Source organism: Melospiza georgiana, chromosome 5, assembly GCF_028018845.1.
Source record: "Melospiza georgiana isolate bMelGeo1 chromosome 5, bMelGeo1.pri, whole genome shotgun sequence".
NCBI classification, from domain to species: Eukaryota; Metazoa; Chordata; class Aves; order Passeriformes; family Passerellidae; genus Melospiza; species Melospiza georgiana.
The window spans coordinates 34,392,539-34,405,516 of NC_080434.1; the positions used below are offsets into that span (position 1 = coordinate 34,392,539).

The window sequence follows — 12,978 nt, forward strand, 5'->3', positions numbered from 1 at the left end:
GCTTTTTGAGGACAAACCATGCTCAACCAGAGAGCCTGGCTGATGTGTCCTTTGACTATTACAGCTTTGGAGTACTTGTCTCTCATATGACCATACATTACTTTCTTTCCTGGAAACATGATTGTGTCTACAATAATTCTTATTTCTGTTACAAGACCAAGCCTAAGGTGGCTGAACAATTAAGTTTCCATTGTGCTGAACTTGTAAAATGCTTCCTATGATAGAAAAAGTCCACACATTTTCAGTATATAGATGCAAAGGTATTGTCCTTATGGAGGGAAAAGCTTCAGATTAATTTTTTAACAGCATAGACCTGCTGAAGTTTCTGCATGGCTGGCCAATCAGCCAGCCTGCTCCTTCTTCCTTGACTAGCCTAGGAAAAAAGGGAAATTCCCTTGCATGAAGTAAGGTAGTCAACTGATCCTCTGGCGAAAAAACAGAGGACAAACATTTACCAGTGAATTTCCACTCCAGAATCAGGAATGAGAGTTTTCCACAGAATGCACAAAGGAAATCTCAATGTATTACAGCTATGCAGAACTGAAAACTGCTCCTGTTTTTGTATGAGTTCTGCAGTATACTCTTGCCTTTATTTGCCTACATTAATATTAAAAGTAATCACAGAAAAGAGATGAGGTAGCTTAACAACCAGTAAACAACTCTAAAGTGTGTGGACATACAGTCATCTCTTTTAATTATATCTGTTTTGTATTACTTTCCTCAATCTGTTTGCCAAATAATCTAAATAACTACAGTCTGAAAGAAACAGTAAATAACGTCATCCACAAACTGACCAAAATAACTACATAGATTAAATTTACCTGGGAATAATTTTGAAATCAAAATGGAAGTATTTTCATCTCATATTGAGATGAAAAGAAATATATAAATGCAGATTTTTGCAAACTTAAAGAATCTTTCTTTTTTGTTTTCACTGATTCATTGTTACATAAACACCTAAAGATGTTTTGGGATATAGAGTCACATGCAAAAATTTTTGTTAAACTAATTTATACTCTTTAATTAGACCTTTGGTTCTTTTTTTTTTTTTTTGGTCAAATTTTGTGTTCAAATATAAGTAAGGGGCATAGAGGAGTTTAGGGGTCACTATCAGGAGCTGCAGCTGTCTGTGACTGCAAGGTGACACCAGAGAGGAAAGCACAGGTTTTCATACTAGAAGTGTAACACAAAGATGGTGCTGTAGTTATTATGCCAGTCCAGAATTCTTAAGCTGTTTGCATGAGAAATTAGCATCATTTATATTTTTGAAAGCAAGCCCATGTGTATTCTCCTCTTCTATCAGCTCCTGCTTCCTCCGTCGAGGCGACTTGGCAAGCAAACCAGAGACAAATGGATTTCCACATGACCTACTTATCTGGCAAGATATATAAATAGTCTACTCCAGAATTTTGGAGAACCCATTCAAACACTTTGGAATGGAGTTGTGGAAGAACACAAGGTCAGTGGAGGCATCTTGCACGTGCTTCCTGAGCCGGGAGGCAGCAGCAGCATCGTGCCCACGTGTGTGCAGCCATCACATTCCATGTGACCACGGCATCACCTCGCCGGTTAAAGTGCACTTTACTGAGCACTGTGTGCGCTGCAGGTTGGTCACAACGTCCAGTCACAGCACAGGAACTGTTCCAGATGGCAATGGCTACGTGGGATCCAGGAATGGCAACATTCCAAATATTCCCAATCCTGTAGCAGGATTTGGCACTGTAGGCAGAGGATGAATCCCTTCAGAGCTCCCTTCTTGAGCTGCTCTGCTGGCCACATCTTCTTCTTCAAAACCAACAGCTGTCATTGCAACATCCTTGTGAAAAACAGGCAAAATAACTTTCCCTTCAAGAAAAAAAATCTCTTTCTTTCTCTCTTCTTCCTCAAAGGCCCTGTACTCAAATACCAAAGACCTATGTAGTGCAAATAATTGAACTTGAAACACCTTTATCTTCCAGGTTTTCCAAGGAACAGCACAGAAATAACGTGAGGGAACAAAGTGAGGGGAGAAGGTGGTCATGTTCTCACATGGGGTTACAGTCCTTCAAGCCCTGAAGGGAGGTTGCTTCTTCCAAGCATAAGCTGTATTGCAGAAGAATTTCAAAATGGGGCATGCTTAATGTTGCTTAAACTTTCAAGACAGAAGTATAGCTCAAACAGTTATTCTCAACAGAGGTCTTTGTGACTTTTATCCTTAAGTTCAGGAAATTATGCCCTTGCCTAAGTTGTCTGAGTGTTAAAATTTTTCTACATGGAGGAACTGACTAGTGTAATTATTTCACCACTCTCTTCATAGAGAGTTTTACAGTTATAAATATGCAGTTAAGAGTCAGATCGAAATATTATGCTCTTTATGCATTTCATTACCTTTAGTTTCTTCAGTTTACCCTAATACAGGGCATCTATATTATGAACTGCAGAACACTACTGGATATGCCCAGAAATCCACAGAATTAATACTCTTGGATTTTCTAGCTGTTCACTAGCTTGGAAAGAGAGGTACAGCTCTGTGCAGCCCTCTCCTGAGATGGGAAGTGAAGGCACCAGGGGGACTGTGGATGGGTAGCTCAAAAGAGAGCAGAAAAGGAAATCCACTGCCATGACTAGGAAAGGAGCAGTCTGTGAGACAACATCTTAACATTTGGAAATTGTTCTTTGCTGTATTATGTTTTCTTCGGTTCCACAATGCAATAAAAACATTTTATGTCCAGTCTTGGGGCTGGTGACTAGGCTCAACAACTAAGTATGGTCAAAAAGGCAAGCTTTATTGTTTATTATTCAACTGTGACATTCACTCTTTTTCCCTAGCGTATGTTTTATCATTACATGACAGGGATGAAACCCCCTCACAAAACTGATAAACAAATACATGAAAACTTAAGCTGGAGTCCAGGCTGACACTGGTTTCAGCATGTTCTAGAACACTAATGTTTTGAAATTTGACCTCAGGGACAATCTTGTGTCTCTGGACCAGGTAACTTGTTTAATTGGTGCCTCCATGGAGACTGCTTAAGCCAAAACAAGCTAGCTTTGATTGGCTCTAGGCATGGGTTAATTAATGGGATTCAAATGAACCATTGGATCATGTCACAATGCCCTAGTGCCAATGGCATTTTTACTTAGTTGACACTGACTCCACATGTTCTAAATTCTAAATTGTCTCCAGGGTTCTAAAGAAAACTGGAAAATTTTGTGGTCTTATCTGGCACTTGGATAATCTCAAATGTTGAGATTATTAAACAATGGCATAAGTGGTTTAAACAAAAGAGTTGCACTGAAACTCAGATTGAAATCTAAACCTAAGAATACAATTTGAGTTCATGTTTACCGACCAAATCACTTTTTTATTGTTTCCACCAAGCCCTGCTGAGGAAGCTGAAATGGTGTGCAGAAATTCATGCAAGGATTTCTGTGGTCACATGTGGTCACAGTTTGAATGCTCAGATTCATGTGCTTTGAGTATTGCTAAAGGCCAACGTTCACCTCTTTTCTTATTTAAAAGGCTTTTGGCAAAGTATCTTTTTGATGCTCTTTCTTGTAGTGCTTAATAATGCTTCACAATATCATAATTATCTTGAAAAGATTTATATTGAAATTGATGCACAGATTTTAACACCTCAGCCTTTCTCCTTTCTTTTTTCCTGTTATTTCTTCGAATGCCCCTCTATGCTACAACCAGTGCTTTGTAACTTTTTAATAGTAGCATCGTTGGGCTCCCTTCAGCCAAGGCATACTAGAGGGACTATTTCTCTGCAGTGGAAGATCACTGGGGCTAGATAATGCAGCAGCGATCCCATTCCAGAACCTGCCATTAAGTAATCTGAAAAAAAACTGTTAAAAAACCCCCACTATTTTTGTTGAAAGTATACTATTATTTTTCTTTATTTAAGAATATATTATTTATTGATTGTATTTATTAATTTATTTGTTATTACCTATTTAATCCTTTTCTGAGAGAGTGGAAGAGACAGCACTCACAGCAGAGGTGGTGAACGATAATTAACGATAACGATAATTGGATAATTAATTTTTTTTCCTTTTTTTGCTACGACAGTTTCAGACTTGCTAAGAGGAATTTACTTAGGCCGCGCTATTTTTAATGCAGTTTTAATGGGGATCTTTGGGTTGGGTTTTGTTTCTTTGTTTTATTGCTCGGGGTTTTGTTTGTTTATTTGTTTTCCTCGTAAGGACCGAGGCCGTCCGTCCCTCTCCCCCGTCCCCTGCGCTCCGGGCCGCGCCGCCGCACTTCTCACGGGCCGCCGCCTACAGCTCCCAGGATCCCTCTGGAAGCGCGGCCGGCCGTCCCTCCCTCCCACCGTGCTTCCCAGCCCTTGTTGTTTGAAAAGGCTCCGGCAGAGTTTCCACTCGGAGCGCCGCTGGGCGGGGGCAGGCGGGGCCGGCCGGAGCGGCAGTGCCGCTCGGCGCCGGGGAAAGAGGACTCGGGGAGGGCTCGGCGCCGTGAATTCCAGGGCAAAGCCGTCCCTCAGTGGCCGGCAGGGAGCGGAGCCAGCCCCGGGCACGGCCCCAGTCTCGAGGCCAGACCCCCGCCCCGCCACTCCCCGCGGAAAGGAAGGCGAGGAAGGGAAGACAGGAGCGCTGCCGATCCCCCTCCTCCCGGCGCAGGGGGAGGAGGAAGAAGGGGAAGGAGCGACCGGGGAGCCACGGCGGCCGACGCTGAGCTCGGAGGGACGGGCAAGAGTAAGCCCCCCGCGGCCCTGCCCAGCGGGAGGGTCCCGGCGGCGCGGAGGAGGCGCCACCGGCGCGGGGCGGTGGCTGGATCCTGGATCCTGCCCCGGGACGCCGAAGTTGTGGCGGCGCGGCGGCCGCCCCTGTCGTCTCTCTCGATGTCCGTGTAACTCGGCGGCGGCGAGGAGGAGCAGGAGGAGGAGGAGGAGGCAGGGGGGACCCTCTCGCCTCGGCCCCGCTCGCCGCCCCGCTGCGCTCCGGCGGGCTGTTGTGCGAGAGAGACACACACACACACCCTGCGCCCCGTCCCGCCCCTCGCCCCGCAGCCCCGGGAGGCCGGGCCGGGCGCGGTGCTGTCGCCGCCGCCGATCGCGGCTCCCCGTGTCCGCTGCCTGAGGAAGAGAAGGAGCAGGAGGCGGAGGGAGCGCCCCGGCGGGCAGCGGCGCAGCCATGAGCGGCGGGGAGGTGGTCTGCTCGGGCTGGCTCCGAAAGTCCCCGCCGGAGAAGAAGTTGAAACGCTACGTGAGTGCCCTCTCCCACTTGCGGGCCGCGTTCCCCCTTACTCCCTCCCTTCCTCCCTGCCCCGCTTCTCTCCCGCCGGAGCTCCGCGCTCGCCTCCCGTTCCCGCCGGCCCGGCCCGGCCTCCCCGCGCGATCCCTCCCGGCCGGGCCCGGGCGAGCCGCCCTCCCGGCCGTCTGCCCGTTCCAGCTGGGACTACTGCACGCCACGTCCCTGCCGCTTCCCTAGCGTTTCTTTTCTTTTCTTTTCTTTTCTTTTCTTTTCTTTTCTTTTCTTTTCTTTTCTTTTCTTTTCTTCCTTAAAAAAGGGGCGCTGAGCGGTCAGATGTTTCAGCCCAGCTTTTATTGCCTTTGCAAGGGAGGGGGCGGAGTTTTCCCCCTTCCCTCTGGGTCCGGGCTCGGTATATATGTATTTTTGAACGTAAACACTTGCTGTCCCGGGGCTGGTGCCCGATGCCGGGGAGGGCGGGGGCGGCCCCGGCTCCGCGCCGCTCCCGGCGGGATTGCACCCGGGGCTGGTGGCCCGGGGACGGCGGGAGCCGGGGATGCCCCGGGAGCGTTCCCGGTGGAGCGGGGGGAGCTCTGCCCTTGCTCTCCGCTCCAGGAAAAAAAGGGGAGGGAGTTGTGAGGGAAGCGCCGGTGTCTTTGCCGAAGTTGTTGCCGCTGTTGCTCGGCAGTGGCTGCGCTCGCAGGGGCTGCGGCAGAGCGGACACCGCGCTGCTGGCGAGAAAATGGAGCGCGTTTGCTGAGCGGGCAGATTCCATGGCAGGGCACAGCGGAGCTGCGGGGCCGCTCGGGAGGCTGTCAGGTCACGTACGAGGGATGGGTGATGCCAGGAGTCATCGCTGCTGCCTGAGCCCTTTCCCATTGGCAGCCGCCTTGTTTCGCGGCATCTATGTAATTGGGACAAAATGTTGGGCCTTTTTTTTTTCTCTTTTCTTTCTTCTCCTTCATTTTTTCCCCCCCGGTGTTTTCCTTTTTAAGCAGCTAAACTTCAGATTTATTTGTGAATCTGTGAATGGAGATCTTAACGTGACCACCTTATTTTTGGCTGTTAGGGATTAGCAGTCTCTTCTTGAAGAACTGTTCTGGGCTTTATTTTAATGCCAGGAAATTTCTGAAATGAGTCTCTCATTAAATTAAAAACCAATATTTGGGGTTTTGGGTCTCTGGTTCCCAATGTCAGAAATCCTCTTTGTGCGAAGGAAAGAGAACGTCCTGATGGGTCACAGCAGGGTTCTGCTTCTCTGCTGAATTGGACATGGACTGTATTATTTATGAATATTTTCTATGTCTGTGTGTGTATTCACAGGATATCTTTACCAGTGTGGAGGAATTAAGAGCAGTATTCATGTTTTTAAAGACTTCTAATAAATTTTCTGCTCAAACTCTAAATCCCGTGAAGGATGCTGTCTGTAAATGACAGTGTTTGCCCTCATTAATCAATCTCATTAATCAGTCTCTTAATATGCCAACTTTTTTCCATATAGCTGCCACTTCAGTGTATTTATAGCTTCATTTCCATACTGGAATTACACAAGAACCTTTGAGGGGAAAACCCTGACTACAGAGCTGGTCAAGGAGTTCCCTGTCCTAAAGAGGTAATGTCTCATTTTCACTTGAAATGGGAATCTGCTTTTTGAGTAGGCAGAGTATCAGGGTGATTATGGCATGCTTATGTTAGCATGATTTAGTTGAACATCTCCATGCACTGTAGGCCTTAAGGTCGTGAGGTTAAATCCTACACATTATATTTGACTCTTTCCTGCTTGTATAAAAGAAAGGTACCGTTTAAAGAAGGGCTTAAAGTAAAATTCCTCCTGTTTGTATGTAGTGTCTGATCTGTAGCAGCTGAAGGCTGACACTCCCTTCAAAGACTAAAAGTCACCTTTACATTCTGGTTGCTGTCTTCAAGCAAACAAAAAGTTGATGTAGTTAAGACAATGAACTTTAGCTGAGTGCACTGGCTGGAAGGTTGGCTTGTGCTCCCTGTAATTCTGTGCTTGAGCAAAGGCACAGCAGAGAACTGTCTTTTCCAAAGCCATATTTTATGGTAGTGGTGTTTCGAGGGGCTGCACCATATGAAAAGATGGAAGTGATTTTAATAGGAAACTGCTTTTCTGCAATGCATACTTTTCACAGGTATGTGTGAAAAATTGTAACTTCATGCTCTGTTGGGTTTTCCATGCAAGTGTTGGGGTTTGTTATCATCTGGGAATGAAGATAAAAAGTCTGATATTGTCATCAAATATGGTTTAGTTCTTAAAAAGGGTGAAAAGGACTTTGAAGCTAGTACACAGACATGTTTTCCAGGGACTATAATTTTTAGTTTGAAACTGTTGGACATTAACTGTTGGTATTAAAGCTAGCTTATAGTCATTTTGAGGCTAAAAAAAGTAAAAACCCTCTAACCAGCCCTGTCCTGCAGGTGGGATAATCAGGTTTCCTTGAGTGTTTGCCTTAGTGCCACGAATGTCTGTTTCCCCTCTTGGGAGTTCTGTTCTCATGCCTTCCTTATGTGGTTTTGGTATGGAATTAATGTTCTGACAGGTGTTGGTACCTGCTGTCAGTTCCCTGGAGCTGCTGTTCAGAACAGTTTGTCTGAGGGAATAGACTGGTTGTTTTCAGCAGCAGATCGCTGAAAAAAAGTAACTTTTGGTGCTGAAGGTAACTTTTGGTGCTGGTGAGGGGGTCACGATGTGGATTTAGCAGAGGAGACGGAAAAGGGAGTTGGGGCTAAATCCTGCACAGTTCTCCACAGACTGTGCTCTGGTTTCATGGGTACATGAAAGAACTTGTTTATGCAGAGAGATGGAGGGCTGTTCAATTTCACAGCTTCTGTTACTTCTGTTACTTTCTTGTATGTTTTTCTTTCTTCCCTTGTTCAATTGCCTTAAAATTTGCAAACGTTTATGTGCTCACTTTAGCTTGCTGTGATTTTTCTGTTCTCTTATTTTTAAAAAGTCTAGTTGGAAAGCCCCTTTCTCTCCATCTGTCCCTTAAAATGTGATAGTAAACCTTGGCTTCATGGTTTTCTGCTGCATTGCAGTTCTGCGGTGCACATGCCAGTTAAAATTGCTGATGCTTTGTGGTGGCAGCACAGCGGTTTTTTACTGCCATTATGCTAGGAAACCACCAGATATTTAAACACAGCTGTCCTTGGTAAAGCAAGAAAAAAAAGCTTGAGGGAATAGGAATAAGTCTTAAGTTCTCTCTTAGAACGACTATGCTTTTGTCTCAGGTAGGCTAGTGCTCAGTAGGATGCACCTGGATGTGCTTTAAAGCACCTGGATGTGCTTTAAAACAGAATCTTAGCATTGATGGTGGGTTTATGGAACCAGTTTGTAGAAAGTCTACTGATGTAGTGTAATAACTCCCAGTAATCTGAGGGAATCTCACCAGTGTGCATAAATATCTCAAAGTCTGGTGCCAAGAGGTTGATGCCAGACTCTTTTCAGTGATTCTCAGTGACAGGATGAGAAGCAATGGCCGTAAACTAAAAAGACAAGAAGTTTCACCTTAACATGAGGAAGAATAACTTTACATTGAGGGTGGCAGAGCACTGTCATGATGTCATGGGCTCTCCCTCTCTTGAGACATTCCGGACCCACCTGGACATGTTCCTGTGATGTCTGCTCCAGATAGGGGTTTGGACTGGATGATTTCCAAAGGACCCTTCCAATCCTAACTGTTCTGTCATTCTAACATGTCCTACTTAGAAATACATTTCATTGGATAAAAGGTAAAACTCAGTCAAAAATACTGTGTAGACTAAACACTTTAGGATAAATTGGTTCAGATTTTTCTGTATCTAACAGACTTCCCCATTCTTCTTACAGTTCATAAGATGATTTTTGAAAATAAATTAAGAAACCTTAATTTTGATGTAAGTATGGCTAAAAATCCTGTGATTGTTTGACTATTCCTATTGATAGTTCGTTTAGTTATTTTAAAGCAAGGAGTTTAAAAATTAGAACTGGGCTTTATCTCCCTAGGATGTAAGGGGCACTGATACGATTCAGACAAGGCTACAGATAGCATCCTCTTACTTTCTAATCTTTTCAGTTGTAGGCAGTGAGTAAAAAAATACCAGATTATTAAGCTAGTTTTTGATGTTTAAATTAGAGACTCAGACAGCATAGGTACAGAAGTGGAATATTTGCTGGATTTTTTGTTTGGCAGTTGCTCTTTGGCGCTAGTTACATAGGTGCATCTTCTGTCTTTAGTAATACTTAACTGTGCTGTGATATGTAAGGGTTTTAAGAAATGTTATATTTGTCAGAATAGTTGTAATTTGGTAAAAGCTGCAGTGCCTGACCGAAGCCCTTTTTCTGGAAGACACCTGTTTGTGTTAAGCTTTCTTTTGTGGTCTTTCATCAGCATAGTGAGCAAATTTAGGAAGCTGGTTGGTTTACAGGAGAAAACCAAGCCAAACTAAGATGAGCTTGTCTGACACCATTCAGTGAGCTCCCGATGGAACAGGGTCAGGTTAAGTTAACTTGAGACAGATGAGTATTATCAAGAAACATTATGTGACATCTTTTGTATTCTGAACTTGATTGTGCTTGTGCTGCTCAAGAAGTTGTTGTAGACCTCACAGGGATTGGTGTTGAGGCAAGAAACCTTCCTTCTGGAAGGAAATGTGACCTTCCCCTTCTTCTGTGCACTGGTCAGAAAACAGCAGTTTCACTTTTGATCCTTTCAAACGTGGGTTAGTAAACCCTAAATCATGAAGTTGAAGGCATGACTAAACACAGTGTTTTTGTGGGTTACAGGAGGAAGTTGCATGGTTTTGTGTGCCAAGTGAAGGTGCTGATATGATCTTGGGTATGACTTTGGGGCTATAGCTATGTCCTGAGCGAGCTGTTGGGGTGTAAGGCTCACTTGAGGAGCATGGAACTCATCATGCAAGTATTTGTCATCTTTGACAGGATGTCAGCGTCTGGTTTTGGCTTTGCTGCCAAATAATAACTCCTAATTTGAGAAAGCAGCAGCTGAGAAATGAAGGAACAATCAAATTCTGACTTTTCATGATATTGAAGATGGTTCTCAATTGGATGTATAGGAACTTATGGATACCTTTTCAGTATTGCTTCTGTGTTTTGTTAAGTCTGTTAATGAGATTTGGTGCAGCTAATCACAGGAGATTACAGTTCAATTAGAAACTATCAGGGAGCAGGGGGAGGAAGTGGGAAAACAAATCAGTATCTGCTACTTTCTTGATGCTGCATAGTGGCTGCTCCTCCATGTGTGCTCAGAGTCTTGCATCATTGAAATTAAGTATAAGTAACATATGTACTAAGCAGAGGAAATAATGAAATAATATGATTTTAATTTCCAGTTATACACAGATGATCTTGATTTGCATGCCTTTTAGTCAATCATCAGCCCAGAGCAGCTGTGTGAAATGTCGGTTGGATAAATTGAGAAAAGAATGTTTTATTGGACAGTTTAGCTTTGAAAAGTATGGACCTTGACTGTCAAAATGAGCATCAATCTGGAAGTCTTTGGTAGAGCAGGTAACTCTTTGAACTGAGAGGTAATTCTTGGTATTCAGCAGTCCAACAGGGAGAAGAAAGTGACAAACAGAACTATTTCTAGTGTTCTTTTATCTCCCTCTTAAAGTTTTAAAAATGTTGGAATAATAGTCACTTCCAAGGCATGTTTTATTTTTGTCTTTTTTTGACATAACTTTTGTATCACTTTATTTGAATGGAATGCACTCTTCTACAGACATTTAGAAAACATTTACTCGCCATAAAATTTTAGTAATGCCTTTGATAGAAGTGTTGGCAAAAAAGTGAAAGGAACATCGGTTATTCAAAACGTAGTAAATCTAGGGAAGAGGATAAACCTGTGGGTTGTAGACGACTCTGACTTGGGCATCTTATACTTCTTTAGTCCTTCTTTCATCTTTTCCTAGTCTAAAAGTAGATGCCACTGAACTATATTTCACTATTGGTTGAAATATTTTCCTAAATCAGGGAGGGGAGTACAACTGATGAGATGCAAGTTTTGTTTTAACATAGAGCTAAGATTCATCTCCTTATTTTTTCATTCCCACTTTTGCAGTGTTGCAGTGACAAACTTCTTGAGACCCTTTCAAAATTGCCTTAATGTTTTCTGTGCTTCAGTTAGTAATCATTTTATTGCCCATAGAAGCAAGTTCAACTGTTGCAACTTCATTGCAGTATTTCATTAGGAGGGACAGACTTTGTCTTGCAAATGACTTGAGCAAGGCAGGCAGAAAGATCTCACAGAAAGGGATAATCTTCTCGAGGTAAGTGTTGTATACAGGTGAATATTGTAGTACAGTGTAATTTGCTGCTGTTTGAGGGACTCTAATGTGAATTCAGCTCCTTATATGTACAAACAACTAGCTCTAAAGGAGTACTATGTATTTCTTTCTTTTTTCCTTTCTTTTTTGTTTTGTTTTTTTTTTTGGAAGGATCGACAGAGAATTCTGCCGTCTCCCAACTGCAATAGTATACTATTTATTTCAATTCCTTCTTTATCAGTTCTTGATTAGGCTTTTACATTGGTTCTTTTATGAATTCTCTTGCTTGTTTGCTTTAGAAATAGTGTTCATAGTTACACAAATAATGTTAGCTTTGTAAGTATTGTTCAGTGCAGTATGCTAGTTGTAATTGTGAAGCTTTTTTATTTTTTTTAAAGAAAAGCCCCCTCCCAGCCCCCAGCCCAGCTTCCAATAAAAGGTTACGTAGTATGGTTTTTGTACTTGTGTTTGCTGCTAACTGTTGACAAAGGTTTTGTTTCTCATGAGGAACTTTTGAAGCTCTTTCAGACGTGCCACAGTGCTTTTATTTGTAAAAAGCGCTCCTATGTTATGTAGTATCTGACTGTCTCTGTAGCAGGATCCAGCAAGGAAATGTTTGAGGTAACTCTCTGTGAGATGAGACTGAATTAGCTGTTGAACTCTCTAACCATCTTGTTCTTGATGTGTTTTTGTTTTTCATCTGAGAAGGAATATATCTAATTGTTTTTTATGCCCAGAATTGCAACTTTATGATTAAACTCCCTGAGGTTATGGTGACACATTTTTCTTCCTTTTTTTCCTTGGTAAATGGCAGTTTTTCAGGGTAAATGGCAAATGGGGTATTTGGAGTTGTCTCTCTTGGTGACACAGCAGCATGTAACTAAAAAGGTCAGGCAGCTATGTCCATAGCTTTATGAGGCTTGTGCATTATTAAATAGAATATCTGTGCATAATACAAATAATTCTGTTTAAAAATATACCTGGAGAAGGAGGTGGTACTTCAGCTGATACAGGAAGCTGTGCCAAGATCCAGCCTCTCTCTTCAGGCAGCCAGGTTTAGGCCCCAAATTGAGAAGTGAATTAAATGAAAAGCTTTTGCTCCTTTTTATTTTGTACAGCAATTTCTTGGCAGACTGATTTAAGAACTATGCTTTTTCAGGAGCTGTGCTTGTTCTTTTGTCTGAGAATTTCTAGCAAGTCAGGAAAAAGCTTTTCCCTCTCTGTGTTTTTTAAAAGGAGGTAGTTTTTGCCTTCTGCCACAGGATGAGAAGCCTTGATGGGGGGGTGCTGTGCAGGCCAGTGGCTCTGTGTGGTGGCTGAGGATGGTGACCAGGCATTGGGATAACCTTGCTAGCAGGAGAAAAGCAACCTCGTCCCTTTGCCTGTTCCCCACACAAGCTTTCCAGCCGTCCTGCTGGTGCCATGTGGGTCGTTCTGCTGCTTTGTAAGTGAAAACAACACCAGCTAAACCCTTCATGGCAGTGGAGATAGTGGCTG

At 43.5% G+C, this 12,978-nt stretch overlaps 1 protein-coding gene across 4 annotated transcripts in view; it reads left to right on the plus strand.

Annotated features, from left to right (window-relative positions):
* The first annotated feature begins 4,463 nt into the window (after positions 1–4,463).
* Positions 4,464–12,978, plus strand: part of GAB1 (GRB2 associated binding protein 1) — a 91,752-nt gene continuing 83,237 nt past the window's right edge. The window contains exon 1 of one of the 4 annotated variants that reach the window (XM_058024218.1): positions 4,464–5,208. In XM_058024218.1, coding sequence (XP_057880201.1) covers positions 5,137–5,208 — 72 coding nt within the window. In that variant the 5' untranslated portion in view covers positions 4,464–5,136. The remainder of the gene's footprint in view (positions 5,209–12,978) is intronic. The other 3 variants (XM_058024217.1, XM_058024215.1, XM_058024216.1) reach the window with 3 other exon arrangements.